General features: G+C 38.7%; 1 protein-coding gene across 2 annotated transcripts in view; it reads right to left on the bottom strand.

Annotated features, from left to right (window-relative positions):
• HIBADH (3-hydroxyisobutyrate dehydrogenase) overlaps nt 1-16,915 on the bottom strand; it is an 82,665-nt gene extending 65,750 nt beyond the window's left edge. The window contains exons 1-4 of one of the 2 annotated variants that reach the window (XM_027896516.1): nt 16,819-16,915; nt 8,704-8,864; nt 3,731-3,840; nt 1,117-1,238 (exon numbers count right to left, since the gene is read on the bottom strand). In XM_027896516.1, the coding sequence (XP_027752317.1) occupies nt 1,117-1,238; nt 3,731-3,840; nt 8,704-8,864; nt 16,819-16,882 (457 nt within the window). In that variant the 5' untranslated portion in view covers nt 16,883-16,915. Of the gene's footprint in view, nt 1-1,116; nt 1,239-3,730; nt 3,841-8,703; nt 8,865-10,447; nt 10,816-16,818 lie in introns of those variants that run through there. The other variant, XM_027896527.1, reaches the window with a different exon arrangement.
• Nucleotides 16,916-17,170: the final 255 nt, after the last annotated feature.

Genomic DNA, 17,170 nt, shown 5'->3' on the forward strand with positions numbered 1-17,170 from the left:
GCAGAAAGGGATTGAAGAGAACCATACAGATAATGTCAGAATTGCCCAACTGAAAAGCAGAAGGGCATGCAGTTGTTTAAAAAAAGGAACAGATAGATATATAATCCACCCACAGTACACTTTTTCTGCTGTTTTTATACCCAGGCTGACAAGTTAAAAACTTGTATAAAACAGGACTAATATTTTGGCTGGGAAGCAAGAATCTTGTTTTCTCCATTATATTCTTCAGTATCGCCTACCTGGATCTTCCCACTTTCCGTTCACAACAGAATTCGGATGAAAATTTTGGCTTCTAGTACGTAGTCAAACCCTGTCTTAGTTTTCAGTTGAAAATTAAAAAGATGGCTAGTTATTGCTCCTCACCAGCACTCATCAAGAAAATAAATAATTCTCGCAATGCCAATTAGAATAATTTTTAGAGGGAATTGTAAAAACCCCAAGATTTTCCCACATAAAATTGGATGCCCTCACATTCTAACTCTAGGTCTTTTAGAGAAGCATTCAACAATAGTAACTATCAGCTATGGTTTTGTTTTCAAAACAATGATTTTATGTTTTTGATCTCCTCAGTCCACTTCTCTGCTCTTTATTATTTCTTATGAAAAATTAATTACTCAAGAAATTAACAGCTAGCAACTTCCAAGAATAGACCAATATCATCCACATTCTTCAGCTGTTATAAAACCAGATGAAAGCTGTTTTCTCTTGATTAGGAAATCCTATATTCCCCCCTTCATACCCTCCTTTTTAATTAATGAAAAAGCAGCAAAACTGCTTAATGACAACCAGTTTTTCCATAACAGAAACAAATGGAGGTTGAAAAGATGTGACTACCTGCAACTTTAAGAAAGAAGTTAAAATGACCACTGTACCATATCCTAAGAAAGCTCATTTTCTCCAGGTCTAAACACAAAAGCATACTCCTAAACCCTAAAAATATTAATAAAATAACATACATTTCTGTAATGTAATCAAACAACAACAGAAAAAGCCCAGAACACTGGATATATAGCAAAGAAAAGTAACTTGTAGCACCAAAGGTACAAACTGGCGACCGAGATTGCAAACAAAGAGACAACATGTCCAATATGAGGTAAACTGTTAACGAAGACTTACCTCCAGAAACTGGGGCATCCATGAAAACAGCTCCCATTTTTTCAACAGCTTTGGCTAATTCTTTTGAAACTGCTGGGTCAATAGTACTGGAATCTATTAGCAATGAACCTTTCTTCACTTTCCTAAAATAAAGATGATTTGTTGTTGCTGCTGTTATTATTATTTGTTTCACAGGACACCTGTAACTATTACCATGGCACTGGCTTTCCTCAGCATGATAAATTTATAGACACCTTGTGGTACCCAGAGAAACACAAAGTTTTAAACCCTATTGAGCAAGATCTACTCATTATTTATACTGCTGACTATGCACAGTATTTATACTGCTGACTGCACAGTGAGTGTTTTAGATCACTCAAAGCCTAATAATATCTGAACAAAAAAAAGGATATTCCTCCTAAACACTATTATAAAAAATTACACAACAAGGGTGCATAAGGAAAACCTGCCATGATACAAGTTTGAACAGTATACCACATACAAACCATCTAAAATGCATTCTAAGCAACTAACTAAATGTTGATTCAGCCTAAAATTTAATATATAACAATACGTTCTTTTCACATATACAATATCTTAAGTACTTAGCAGAATAGTCTGATTTCATTCTTTTAATCATTGCTACTATTTATTCCATATAGAGATCATAAATAAGTCCACAAAAGCCCACAGAAAATTTGAAGTGAAGCATGGAGAAAAATCTTGTTTTCCCTACGATAGCTAGTAAATTTAGGCAGAACTGTAGAACACAGGAAATTGCATATGTGATTAAAAAATACAATTAAATTTTTAAATTAAAAAAAAATAGAATTTTTTTAATGCTCTCCACAATAAAAAAATTGAGAGTAACTGTTTTATCCCTCTTTCCATTGAATTACACCATGATTTCAAGTCCACTTGACCAGCATTCACCATGAAATCAAACAACATAATTTTTCAGTCATAAAAAGGTGGCCCATTTAAAGCTACCCATGACGGATGAAGAGCTTCACTGCACCTTGTGTGCTGTTGGCAGGACAGCGATTTTCATTTAATTAAACTACCTAGATTCTGGAAGTAGTCTCTCAATATATAAATACAGCTGTGGACCCCACAGGAGCTCCAGACTCAAACCGTGCTCCATACATAAAACTTGTCCTTTTTCACAGGAGGTGTGACCTGTTGCAGACAGTTTGAACACATGCAATGAAAACCATTGTGCAGATAAAGTACTCCATTGTGCTCAGAAGGAGGAGCAGTGAAGGCTCCTTGGTAACACCGTGGGATGACTAAGTTAACCCTTAAACACCTCACAGTATCAATGTTTTCTTCAGCAATGCTTAAAAACCTTTAGAAAATTAAGAAAGTCAATTCAGCCAGCAAGGACCAGGTCTTAAGTGTCACTCGGAGGGACAACCACTACTGCCAAATTACACTTCCTTGTCTTAATACAGAGGCTGAGAAACTGCAGCAGCATAGCACTGCTTTCCACAGCCTCTGTTCCCTGCAGGATTTTCCTCATCCACGTACTTAAAAGATTAACCAGCTGTACCATGTCAGTAAGTACTGCCGATTGTTCTTCAAACCACTGTCATCCTGGATAGTTCTCCCGCAGTTGTTTGCTTGGCTTTGTAGGACTGATCCAATTACCCATCTTCCCTGAAGGGTCTAAGCTATGGATACTTAGATCCACTCAGTCCTGCTTTGAGAGGAATTAAACTACAGACCAGTAAGGGAAGGAATCAACTATTATTCCTATATAGCAACAACAACAGAAATCCCTCTCCTCCACTTCATTTTCTTATCAATGCTTCTTAATATTGTACAATCAGTACCTAAAAAGACTTCAGTTTTTGGCAATCTACTGTACTTTCATTTACTGTATGTTTCTTCCTTTACTTTATTAACCTTGATAGCTGTAAGATGCTACATGATCCTCAGAGGTATCCAGTAGCCTCAGTCAGCCTGCCAGCAGTAATGCACATGTGGCCAGAACAGACTTTTAAATATTATTTATTTTTTGATTTGGCAAGTACAAAAACTCTGAGCAACAGATTTCTGCAAACTATTCATTTAAGGTTTAGTGGAAATCCCTCCACAAAAGTTAAAACCCACTGTTTCACATTAAACAAACTCGTTAGCTATTTTCTTGTGTAATAAATAGAGAAGTAAGAGTAAAAATCAATATAAACCCTTGTCAGCTTTCCACGTTAATATACTTTAATACCATAAGACATAATGACATCTCTTCAAAACATTTAATTTATAGGACTTCAAGTAGAAGAAAAAACGAGTAAATAATTGTTGTCAGAAAATATTCTAATTACACTTTTCTATAGTACATTACATAAGGGCAAAAGACACATGCAACTGGAAAGGTAGACAGATAGTAGTCAGTTAAATTGCCTCAAACACACATAAATTATTATGCTACTGAAAATAAAATTAGGACTTCAGCCAAAAGCCATTCAAAAGTAAGCACTGTATAAGAGAAATATCAATAGTGACAGAACAGAGAACATTGAATTAAGTGCCCTGAAGGCACAGCAAGAGTTACTGCAACAGTGATCATCTGAAAAACATGATACAGCCTTAAGTAGGAGTGGGAATTCTCCAAACTACAAAAAAGTCTTACTTTAGAATTCCATTTGCTCCTGTGTAAACTTCTGTCACATGGGGACTAGAAGGCAGCATGGTAATAATTCTGTCTGCTCGTTCTGCTACATCTGCTGGTGATTCTGTTACCTTTTAAAGGGAAAAAAAATATGTAAGCTTACACTTCCTCAAAAATAGATGTCAGACATTTGCTGAATTTGTTTGTAGTATTCACAGGTCACAACTTAGCTAGGTAAAAAATTAAAACACTAGAAAAATTGGTATCCTAATGAAAATGTTGGTTAATTGTATCCAGTAATAGAAAAATAAAATAAAAATAAAAAAGATTTGCTGTCATGGAAGCTCCTCCACAACATCTGCCAAGGGAGATGCTTGCATCCCGTCAACCTACTCATGAATCTTCAATTACCTAAAAACGTTGCATCTATACGAAATACTGCTCTACGATGTTTCTAAGGAGGAAAACATGAAGGATCACAGAAATCTCATTTTTTTCCTTATCTTATATACGATATTGGAAGAGAGGTAGACTGAGGAAAAAAAGAAAAAAGTTACTTAATGTGCCTCTGAGGTTCACCTTAAAAAAAAGATCAGATTAACTGTTCCTTCTCACAGTATTACAGCTGGCATTTTTTAAAAAGGAAAATTATCAGCTCAAGTATTCTTCACAAAAAAAGATCTGAACAATTTTTGAAATATAGTATGAGGTATTGGTTGCTAAATAAACAAACTTAGCTTTAAAGGTATTTTACCTTTCCCAGATCACTTTCAGAGAAATATTGACAGCTAAAGCTGAGTTGCACTCAGACAACATTTACCACTAAGACTTTTGGCCAGTACTGGTTTGAAATAATTCTTTAAAAAAAATGCATTCTTAACACAGTCATAGATTAGAGAAAACAGTAACAAAAAGTAGAGTTAATTCTTTTATCTTTAGCCCACAAGGATCAAGTCTGATTTCAGTCATTCAGTTAGTTTTACAGAAAGGACTTAAATTCTAAGCAGTAAGCAAGATGAGCAGAAAGTAGGTTTTGTTTGTGAATAGGAGTTGTAGTATTTATTTTCCAGCTATTGTTGCTGAATGATGAGAAGCAACCTTAGTATCTCAATGATCTGTTCTGCTACATATGTTATATGCCTTGAGTTTTTAACTTTAAGAAATGTCTTAAAATTTTACATGCACTTCTTACTGTGAATAAATTAGAATTTCCATATCACATGCCTCTAGGGATAAAAAATTGCAGCTGAACAGCTACCTGAAATTATGGAGACTTTCCACAGTGCAGACATATCAATAAATCATTGAGCCTATTTCACCATTCCCTATCTATTTACAAATACAGGTATTTGTTATAATTTTTGTAAGTTTTGACAGTAAAGACCCTAATGTAAATATATTCTCTTTTTATATACACTGCATTTATGAGGTCTCAGAATCAAAGAAAGCATGCTATATACACATTCGAAAGGAATGTTGAATAAGGACTTCTGGGATACAGCATGAGAAACTTTTGGATTTGTATTTATAAGTAAAAGAAGGGAAGATTGTATATAGTCACTGAACAAAGCTCTTGGAAAAAAAGAAAGGTACATAAACTGGCATAGATGGGACTCAGAAACACACAGATTTTGTTTTGAAAGACTAAGTTAATACTGCATAAAATGTCTGGTATACCACAGAGGAAACATGCTCTAAAGAACAAAGGTTAGGAGGAATAAATGAGGCAATTATAAAAGCAAAGCTTTTCTATTTGATTAGTTAATTTTATTACTTCCTCCCTGGAGACCGGAGAGCCTATCTCTTTATATAGGAGTATGACACCCATGTCTTTAGTTTCAAGTACTTCTGGTTCAGTTCAGTCCCAAAGTGTTATTATTAGAGGCGGAGAGAGGCAGTGTGTGATTGGACCCTGAATTCATATATATGTCTTCTTATTTGAAACTATTATCTCCAATATTCTTAGGGGTTCACAATTTATCAGCTGAAGAGTCGGTGGCCCATTTGCATCTTTCAACCAGAAACTGAAAAACATACTATACTGGGCACACAGCTGAAAAACTATGCCAGCCTCAAATTTCTACTTGGCTACATAGATAAAATATAGCTGGGTTAAAATATAGCTGGGTTTTGACTACAGTTTTTAACAGTTTTTAAGGAACACATATACATAGACATGGTCACTAGTCTCCTACACAGAAATTAATTTGTTCTATCCAGGTCTTTCAAAATACTAACATGCCTTTAACATGAAGAAAATGAGATTAAAAACACACACAGATTAGGACAGTACTTCCATAACTTTACAAAGGAAAACCTTTCTGCTACCTTGAAGAAAACAGGAAAACAAAGTGTGAATTAAAAGTTGGAACTGCCATTCTTGGCTTTTTGATATTGTTAACAAATATGAATTATATTTTCTGGGAAATCTACCTACCTGGTTCAATAAGCAGCATACGAAACTTTTATTTTATTTGGGACTTCTTGTCTCAGAAATAAAGCTGAATGATTTGAAAGGTATCGCAAAGCACTAAGCATTCAAAATCATTAAAAATGTGCACAACTTTAAAAAAGATACCAAATACTAACTGTTCATTACCAACACAGACCATGCTGGCTCAGAGTAGCAGCCCATCGAGTTCCGTACATGTTCCAATACTTATGTGCTTAGTTCAACCAAATTTTTGCAGTTTGCAACTGGATAGGGGAAACTTTCCTTGATACTGGTCATCGGTTTTGCCCTTCAATATGTGCATCTGCTTATATTTGTTCCAAACTGCATCCCTATTTTTAATTTATTTTTGCAGTAAGTTAATTAATAATTCTGTTTGCCTAAAATGCCATTCTTACCAAAGAAAGCTCTATTTTTATGACGCTTTATGCATCAGATGACTTCAGTAACACTCTCAATCTTCTAAATCTGAGATAAGATTCAAAGACATGTAAACTGTAGCGAAGTAACTGTGTGACATTTACTCCAGTGTGAGAAAAAAATTGACAAGTATGATAAATATGATAATTATGACAAAGGGGAAAGACAAGAGTGTAGAGGCAGCCTACTTGCTCACAGTCCTGTTCAGTATTTTCCCTTGTTTGTAGCCTTTCAACTTCCTCCAAGTTTCACCCCAAGTGGTTCCATATGCTCCTCCTCAGCCAGTTTTGCTCTTACTGTTCACCACTACTGGGAGAGTGGCTGCTTCCTGATATATACTACCTCCCAGTTCTTTCAATTCAGAGGCTAAAGAAAGGTGAGTCACAGATTATGCAGATTTATGGTCCAATATCCCTCATCCTCCATATACCTTAGTAGCAGCACTGGCCTTAAACAACGGACATTTGACTAGATTTACTGTCTCTTGGGGTCATTTCACCTCTGTAACACTCCTGATGATTTTACCCTACGAGCCAGACCAAAGAGAAAGCAGCCCTTAGAGCCCAATGTTCCTTCTATAGCAGTTTCTACAAGGCCCCATGGACCCACAAGTTTTCAACTCCTGAAAAAAGTGTTGGGGTAGGATTTACACCTATAGATCAAGAAGAGAAAGTTACATTCACATATTTTCCTGAAGTGTGTTTTACTTGTATTTAAGCCTACCCATGTATTCTCTTAGTGATTTACAATCTTAAAACATACTTTTGACTTTATTTTTAAAAGCATTACAGTTCACCTTTATTATCACATGTTAAGTCTTGCAGTGAATGCCAAGGATTCCATTATAAGTGCAAAAAGCTATCAAAATGGGCAGCCACAGCAAAGAGATCCTACTGCAGAACACATGAATTAAAAATATAACCAATTGTTCAAAACAGACTCCTATTTGCCCAGTCTCTTACTCAAAGACAGGTCTGTTTCATGCCTGAGGCTGCTTTAACAAAAAAAAAAAAAAAAACCAGGAGCTAGGAAAAGAAGTTGAAAAGCTTACTTTCTCACTTAAGGTCAAAATTCTGTAATTATTCAAGGGGAGTTGAAATTAATTACTAATGGGGGTGCTTCATCATTTTACCTTTCGTGAATCTTGATGTTCCCTCATTATTTAAAACAGCTGCAATTAGCTCCAACAGTTTAGACTTTCAAGACACACAGTTCCCCTATCTAGATCTACCTACAATTTCCTTACCACTGCTGAAAAATTCCCTCCTATCCTTTAGAGTGTTACATCAGAGTATTATTTTTGCATTGCACTCCTTACTTATGTTCCTTTTTTCCAGTGTTTTATGCACCTACCCATCTGCCCACAACTGTCTAAACTGTTACAGCTTTGAAGTATGTCAAAACAATTCAAATGTGTTTCAGACACTTAGAAATGACCCAGCCACCTGAGAGACTGAATGGGGTTCCAGGAGTATTAACAGATCAACAAAAGGAATAGGACTAGCTGGAAAAGGGCCAAGATTTTTCAGGGTATATGGCAGGAAGGTAAACCTCCTTAATGTAATCAATTTCCTTCCCTCCCTTTTCCTTTTCATTCCTTCCTCTTCTCTCACCGTATCCTTCCTCACCTCCAAGAGAATAAGCACTTAAATAATTAGATTTTTTCCCTGCCCCTGAGGACTGCACCTTGAAGCAGCAGGAAAGCTCGTATGTCCCTATAACCCTTATAGCTATGTCAGCAGGAACTTTTAACTAGGGTCATTTAACCTGAAAAGGTCAAAGTAGGAACCAGATGAAAAGCAGCCCACTGGCCATCTAGACCTGGGGGAGAAGGAAGCAGGAGAAAGGAGGAGGCCATCAACCTACTCTCATAAAAAGGGGAGGGAAAAAAGAGCCAGCGAAGTTTGACAAAGTAGCAATTCTGGCTAACAGCAGGAAAATTACTTAGGGCAGAATCATATCTTTGCTCCAACTGAAACTTTACAGACTCAGATTATATTCATTGTGCTGTTTTAGTTCTGTGATCTTAATCAAGAAAACAAATGCAGATAATTTAATTGCGTTCCATGCAAGAACCATCCAACACAGTTATTATTGGAATAAAGGAAGTTTATTACTTTACCTGAGCACCCAAGTCTTGAAATTCTTTGCAAGCTTCTGGGAACACATCATATGCAATAACTGGATATCCGTGTTTTATAAGGTTTTTTGCCATTGGATTTCCCATGTTACCCAGCCCAACGAATCCAACTGGAGTTTTGGAAGCCATAGTCCTAGAACACACTGATTTAAAAAAAAATAAAGATCATTATATTTGTATTTTAGAGTAATGCATAACAATAATGTAATAAAAGCTACCACGTAATCTGTTTTAAATTATTTCAACAACTTTATGCTTAAAAATGGTGGAAATGTGAATCGTATTCTACACAGTTTCAATAATAAATTAGAGTTGACATTGGCCCACAAATACCATCCCAGAATGATTTTTCTACATATCAAACAAAATTATTGTAATTACAAAAATGTGGGTGTTTCAAAAGATATAGTAATAAAGTTGAGCTCTAAGAAGAGCTCACAGACTTAAAATACGCAGGATTCTCTGTATTTTATTAGGTGTCTAAATCCTAAATTGGATATGGAAAATCCAATTTTATATTTATTTTACAGACTCTGTATTCACAACTTCGCTTGCAGCCTTGGGATATAGCACCTGTTCTCTAGAAATGGACTGAGGCTGCCTCTTTATTTCATGCAGTTCCACACAGATAACTGGAATCTTCTGATCCTACCATCAGATACAAGTCACTAACCTAAAGATGAAAACCTCCATCCTAAATCATGGCAAATCTTTTGAGCCACATAATCACAGTTTAAATACTGAAAATTAGAACAAAATATAGCATAAAAACAAAATCATGAAGTCTTTGCAGGAATAACCTCTGTATTCGATTTACCATACTACTAAGAACTATGAAGCATAACCTCCAATCTGTGGAAAATACCACAGTTCCAATCAGCTACCTTTTACAAGTAGTTAGTGAGTATCAAATGATGGACAGTAGCAGCACTGCAGGCATTTGTCTACTGCAATCACTGTCTCTTACTCTAAATCCAAGGGCAGCACCATTTGACAGTGACTAGATTTCTTTGCCAATTACATAAAATACTTTCTCCTTTACGACAAAGGAAAAAGTTATGCAGAATAAACACTAAAGTGTGGCAACTAAGCAACTAGAAACAAGGCTAACTAACTACAAAATTACTGTAACTCTGAGAAGCACGTACAGAAAATGTGCCTAAGCTGGATTGAGACTCTAAGAGATCTCAATGCTTAGCAAAGAATCCTCTCTAGGCCAATAACACTTGATTAATCATTTTAAAGTCTTTCTGACTTTAAGCTCCTTCTTAGCCAGCAACGGTCACGCTCTTTCATCTGCAGCACTATTTTGAAAGTGCCACATTTAATAAATCAGGTTTGTTGAGAGAATTTTGGTCTGAGACAGTTTCCACAGATGCCTGCAGCAATTACATAGCTAGAGAAGTAGCACTATTCACTAAGCACTGGGAAAATGCTTAGTGAAAACTGCGATAAGTCAGGAAAAGAGCATATCACTTTCTGAAGAAATACTCCTGTCAAATCTAAGGAGCAAAGGAACAAAGAGCCTAAACCAGCATCATCAGCCATAGTAACCATTTTGGAGTCATCTTCTCATTGTTTCTGGGACAGTCTTCCCCAGTCCCTCACACTAATCTAAAACTGCACCTTTTGTTAGCCCACAGCATCCCACTTCCCAAAGAGGTCCAAGCTCTGGTTTTAAGCATCTTTCTTTCTCTAGCCCTTAATACCAGTGGATCTTATTTACCTTGACTTCAGCAAAGCTTTCAGAACAGCCTCCTCTTGTATCTCAGTAGCCAAATGAGGAAAGTATGGACTTGACTGCAAGACTGCCTGAAGGAAGAAGTACTGTCTAGACCGTTGGGCTTAAACAATAGTGATCAGGGGTCCAAGACTATCAACAATCGGTTACACATGATGTACCTCATGGGTCAATACTGGGTCTGTTTAAAAATGTTATCAATGATTGATGATAGGACGTTAGCACCCTCAGCAACATCATGTGTGACACCAAACTGGGGGGAATGGCTGAAAAACTGCAGGGCAAGGCTACTATTCAGAAAGACTGGAGAAATGGGCCTCAAGCAGTTCAACAAAGACAAATACATGTTCTGCACTTGGGGCAGGAGATGTCATTGCAGACTGAGGACGGGCTAGACAGCTGGCAGCTCTGCAGAATCTGTGGAAATCGGGCATGAGTCAGTAGTGCATCCTCGCAGGAAAAGGTTAATGATGTTCTGCCCTACATTAGCAAGAGCATACCCAAGAAGTCAAAGAAACCAGTGATTCCTCTCTAACAGCACAATACATGAGAGATGTGGTCAAATTGCAGACAATCCAGCAAACATCAAGTAACATGACTGATGAGCTGGAGAATATGGTCTATGAGCAGACGCTGAGGAAACTGTCTTGGCTGAGCTTGGAGAAATGAAGACTAACTGCAGTTTTTCTATCACCATGGGGTGGGAGGGAAGAAGAGTTACAGAGCAAATGAAGTCAGATTCTTCACAGATATGCACAACAATAGGACATGGGGCAATGGCCAAAAGTTGCAAGAAAGGAAATTCTGGTTAGAAATAAGAAAAGCATCCCTCATGTGGAAAAAGGTTCTGCTATGGAACAGGCAGTGCAGAGAAGCTGTGGAACTTCCATCCTTGGAGCAACCTTAGAACACCCTGAGCAATCTGATTTAGCTTTAAAGACAGCCTTGGTCCCAAACTTCAGTTTTCTTCATTTCTGCTTCTGAAGTGACTTCACCAGAGGAATAAATCTGGCTACCATATCTAGGCTCATTGTTGTAGACTCTTCACTTTTATCCCGATCTCTTCTTTTCTCACACCACCTCATGGACATCTAACCACCACTTCAAACTAAACATCTTCAGGTAATTTTTTTTTTTTGCTATCTGTGCTGACACCAGCAGTTATGTCTGGCACTCGCAGCCTAGAAGAGCCATCCACAATCTGCTTCAATCTCACTGATTCATCCCTTATCATATCTGAGATCTCAGCTACTTCAGGACCTGATCACCTGCCTCAACAATCATAATCTTGCCTTGAAATAGAAATGCTGGGAATTGAGAAAGACATTTTGCCCATGCCATTTTCTGTCACTCCTTCTTTGCATCCTTTGCCTGCCTTTTCTCTATCACGTCACATATAACTGCTTTGCTATGATGACTTTTCATGGCTATCATCACATCTAAATATTAAGCCATCAACTGGTAATTGGACTGTAGTGACAGGCTTATTGCCAACATGCATTTCTATTATGTCTCTAAGGTAAATATCCACAAAACTAATGCATTTTTCTACTATAAGGCCTCCTTTAAAACAGTCATTTTGCAATATCCCCAGGCATGGCAACAGTTAGGCTGGGATAGGAGGTGACATATCCTGACCAGTACTATTAGTTTTCTGTCACTGTATTCTATTATTTCCCCTTTTGTCTGTCTCTGTTGATTTTCTTTCGTAGTCCAATTTCCCAGTCAGTTTCTGACTTCTTAGTTTGGTTTAACTCTTCACAGCCAAGTGTTAAATTAGCCACTTTAAAATCATATAATTTGATTAACAGCTTTGAAAAATCTCCAGATCCGCAGGCACTCAACCACAAGAAAACTGCTTTAAAGCACTGATGAAATTAGCTCACAGACCTAACAGAGCTGATTTCAAGTACATTTGAATCAACTGCCTTTAGAATTGTGGCATATTTTTTAATAACTACTTAAGACAGTGGGGTTTTGCCAAACACAGGATGTTTCAGAAGACAAGATTTTTCACATTTTCATATTAGATGAGCCTTCACAGGTGCTTTCACACAGTGAGGTCCAGCTTGAATATCTAGACACTTTTAAACATTTGATACATGGCACAAGCCCAGTTTTGAAATAACTGTATAATTCAAACACATAAGGCTTGATATTCTGCAAACCCACATACACGTATGCTTAACTAATCCCATCAATTGGATAAGCATTTGCAGAAACTGTCCCTGTGGTATTGAGTCTATTTTACTTCAACCGTAAAATCTACAATAACCTGCTGCAATCACACAACTGGAAAAACGCCCAGCCCACATTTAAATTCTAACAGAGGGCAGAACATCAGAAGTAGGAGCAACAGAATCTACTTTTAAAATAATCATTGATACCATGTGCAACTAATTCTCCTTCACTGGGAAGAGAACTAGCAATATAGGTTACTCTACAGATCAAATTAATTATGAGCAAAACCAGCTACAGCTACACTGAATCCAAAGAATTTGGGCTTTTCCCAGGAGATTCTTCATTATTCTCTTGAGGGAATATATGCCTGCCGAACCTCATGCCTATGAAGACTTCATTGATGAGGATGACCAATTACAACCCTGTCACCACAACTGGGGCTTACAGACAATACAGATACAAACGTTTTGCTTTGAAAAGTCAGACTATAATAGAAACACCTGATCTAATCTGCAATTTCAGAATTTTAATTTTACATGAATTTTTTATTTAAAAATTATTTTAAATTATTGTAGAATTATTTTTAAAAATCAGCAAGAGTTTATGAGTCTACAAATGAATTTTCTTGAACAAAACAGAAATGTTTGCATTTAATTTTACACTGTCTCCCAAAGTAACAACTCTACAGTTTCAAGAAAGAATTCCAGCTCCAGTGGTGCCCTGATTTCACTACAAATACTAGACTGCACAAACACTATAATATGCAGTGCTGAGGACATCTCTTTGTATTCAAACAAAAAGGAACTAATAGCTGGGTAGGACCACAAACAGCAGAGCTGGAAAAGGTCCAATATACTTGTACTCTGAGGGAAAGAACTGCCTAACTGGCCAAGAACAGGACTGAGAAACAAGTAACTTTCAAAATGTAATTTCAACTATATTACTTAATTCTTGGCCTTATAAAATCTACTTTGAATCATGTTCACCAAATGGTACAGGAGGTAATAGCCCACACTGTACTGTCCCATAAGAATTTCCTAATCAGAGCAGTTGCAGTTCATATTAATATTCTTGATCTCTCTGGATAGTGAAACTTGACCTCTTTTCCAACCTAGTAGGTAAGATTTAACAGGATCAGGGGAAGATGCCCAGAGGAAGCTCAACTATGAAGTTGGTGGTTATGCTTAGGGCTTTATAAGAAAGTACATCTGAATTCACTTGACAAGGAGAAGGAAACATGATGACAATATGAGCCACTAAATGAAAGATTTTCCCGTTGATTTAGCATCTGAAGTTCTGGTACAAGCACAACAGAAAACATCACTCATTTTCTGCTTCCTGCTTTGAAATAAAGGATCAGAGAAAGCTTCTGTGTCTTGTGCAGACTTCTCTATGGAAACTTATAAAGCCTCTACTGAACCAAATCCTGCAGGAAACTAGATAAAGAAATATAGAAGTTAGAGAGGCCAGCTGCACATAGGTAGAATCTTTCTGCTCCTAGAAGCTTTGCCAATGGAATTTAAATTGCTTCAGGGTCACTGGCTTTTAAAGGTTATGCAATGATTTTGAGAACTGCACTCTGCCAAAATAATAATTTAAGAAGATTACAATACTCTAAATTTGGACAGCTTTACATTGAAACATCCCACTTGCTTTTTCTTTTCTCTGGAAAGGTCTACTGATCAAAACCAGACATGATATCTTGTAACAGTCAGTCTTCTTACTTCATTTTTCTTATCTGTAGCTATACTTCACTAAATGTTTGCTAATACATTAAACAGAAAACATTATAGTAAGTACTTTTCATCTAAAAAGAGTATCAAGTGTACACTTGCTCCCTTAATTAAGTAATGTGCTGGACTTGAGAGCAGCAGGTCTTTCTGTCATCATCCTTGCTTAGTAATTAACGTTCCTTTGCACCGGAGCATGGAGTCATTCAACAGTTCAAACACAGCTCTTGCATCAGCAAAACTACTATTTAACTACTAACTGAATGGGTCTCTACCACTCATCCAAAACTACTTGTAAGGACGTTTTTATTCTCTAGCAGGATACTGTCTTTGACGAGCAGCTCCCTCAGCTGATGAATCTTCATTCACCAAAAAATCTTCCTTTCTCAGCCTCCATAATTCATTAACACCCTCTTCATCCCCCCTAGCAGTCCTCAGGAAGGGGATTCCACATCCATCAAAAACATATTTTTAAGTAAGATCACAGAAATCCCCTCCATGAAGCACCTTTGTCAGTGACTGCCAGGGGCAGTTCACAAGACTACATAGTCTCTATCCAACTTGCTAATACGCATACAAAACCAAGACGCCCCTCTAAAATCTTCCCTCAGCTTTCTATTTTCTTCCCAGATAATTTAGCAGTCTCTGGTACAAACATACAAAGGAAGCAATCCGTCATGGTCTGCACCAGCTGCAAAGAGCGACTGACAAGGTAACCAAAGAGCACTCAACAGGATAATGAAGACAGCCCACTCAATAACCAAGCTGTAGTGTGACAGCTTTCTGAGCTGGCAGACTTCCTTCACTAGGATGGGATTTTCACTCAAAGGACAGTTGATGAAATCACTACTCAAAAGAAAACATTCAGATTAAAACTAAAGAAAAGGATGGCAAACCTAATAAACGCATTAGAGATGGGAAAACCTTGACACATAACTAAGCAGTAGAGCTTAGCAGTAAAGAAGGTTTAATGCTTAGACCTTCATCCCATAAACACTTCTCAGAGTCAAAAGTACTTTCAGCATGGTCACTACTAAGTAAGTCATACCTTAAACTCTGTGGGTAAAATTCTATGGAAGTTTCTTGGGAGAGTCACAATTTCTCCTTAGACTTCATCACAATTTCTTGCTCAGGCCTTACAGCAAAGACAAACTATTTTTCAGCTTTAAGGGCCAGTCTTGGGTTGCTTTTCACACCTATGCTCACCCTCAAGAAACAAGATCCCCACCATCTGCTCTACATTAAACGCAACCATCGAAATATTGACAAGACTTTTTCAAGACTTTTTTTGGCTATTTCAAAGCTCTTATAGAAATATCTTACAGCTACCATGCACAGAAAGTTCAAAATACATTGAAAGCTACTGCTTTCAATTGTGGTATCACAAAAGGTACTAAATACATTGACAGGTGTCCTGTATTTACTTGTCCTTGACCAATATGCCTGCTGCACCTGAGCTGTTACACCACAGCTGCAACTATAAAAAAAAAACCACATTACTGTAAAAGAGACAGTGAAGCAAAAACAGCACTGAAAGCTAGTGGCAAAATTAAGCATCAAATGCTTTCCATTCATCACTTTAAATTTTTTAAAGTTAAAAGGAATTGAGTAATACCTGAAACACTTTGTTAAGTGTCAAGATTTCACAACCACATACGATTTAAAAGAATCTGTTTCTTCCACTTTGCTACTTGAAACACCTTCATCTATGTAAGCCTAACTATAAACTGACATACACGAGCAACAGACAGCTATCAAAATGACACTGAAAAGACTGTTGAAGGTTTATTTTTAATCATTTACTTTAGCAATTAAATTGCTTGGAAACAACTGTATGATTTTCAGAACTCGGGAAAAGGTCTATGTTCAGTTCTGCAAATACAGTCTTTCTTCACTTGCAGCAAGAGGACATCTACAGTGTTTGCTCCTTCCACTGCACATGAACCAACCACAGGTGAGGATCAATGCCTGCGGAGCTGACACGGGAGGGAGTGCCGCTGGATTTATCTTCAGTTTAAGGAAAATACGCCTCGGATGCAGTGACCGAGAGGGCTGAACAGCCCAAACCTAGGTAACAACAAACATGTCACTGGTGCCACAGGAAGCATTTGTGGGCTCTGATGATTTCCAGGCACGCTATTTTAAGCAAATGACTGAAAACATTTATTAAGTCAAGTCACTCCGTAGCTCCGGGGCGGGCCCAAGTAACGCGGCAGCGGGAGCGCGCCGTGCCAGCCGTGACCCCCGGGGGGTCCCTCACCGGGGACCCCGCACGGCGAGGCTGCTGGGGAGTTGCACCGGGCCCGCCGCGCTCGGAGGGCCCGCGGCCGCCAAGGGCAGCGCAGCAGCTGCGCTCCCCGGCCGAGCACCGGGAGAGGCCCGGCCTTTTCCCGCCAAGCCGGCAGAGCGGGGCCGCTGGAGCCGAGGGTTGGGGCAGGTCCTTACCCATCACCCGGCGGTGCCAGCGCCACCAGCCCGCAGGTCGCCCGCGCACCACCGCCGCGGCCATGCTGCGCCCCCGCACGAGTGACCTCCGGCCGCCGCCGCCTGCCCCGCCGCCGCCACCGCCCGCGCGCCGCGAGCGGCAGCCACCGCAGCCAATCACAGCCGCCCCTCGCCGAGACCCAGCCAATGGGAGCGCGAGGCGTCCTCCCCGCGGGAGGCCGGCCCCGCCCAGCGGCCCGTGACTGCCGGGCCCGGAGCGCGGGGCGGGGCGGGGGCCGGGCCGGCGCGGGGCCAGCTCATTGGGGCGGTGGGACAGCGGATCCCGCTGCGGGCGGCTCCCTCCGGGAAGGTG

Source organism: Empidonax traillii, unplaced genomic scaffold (genome assembly GCF_003031625.1).
Source record: "Empidonax traillii isolate 1590-97213 ecotype Southwest subspecies unplaced genomic scaffold, ASM303162v1 scaffold17:size2698205, whole genome shotgun sequence".
Lineage (NCBI taxonomy): Eukaryota > Metazoa > Chordata > Aves > Passeriformes > Tyrannidae > Empidonax > Empidonax traillii.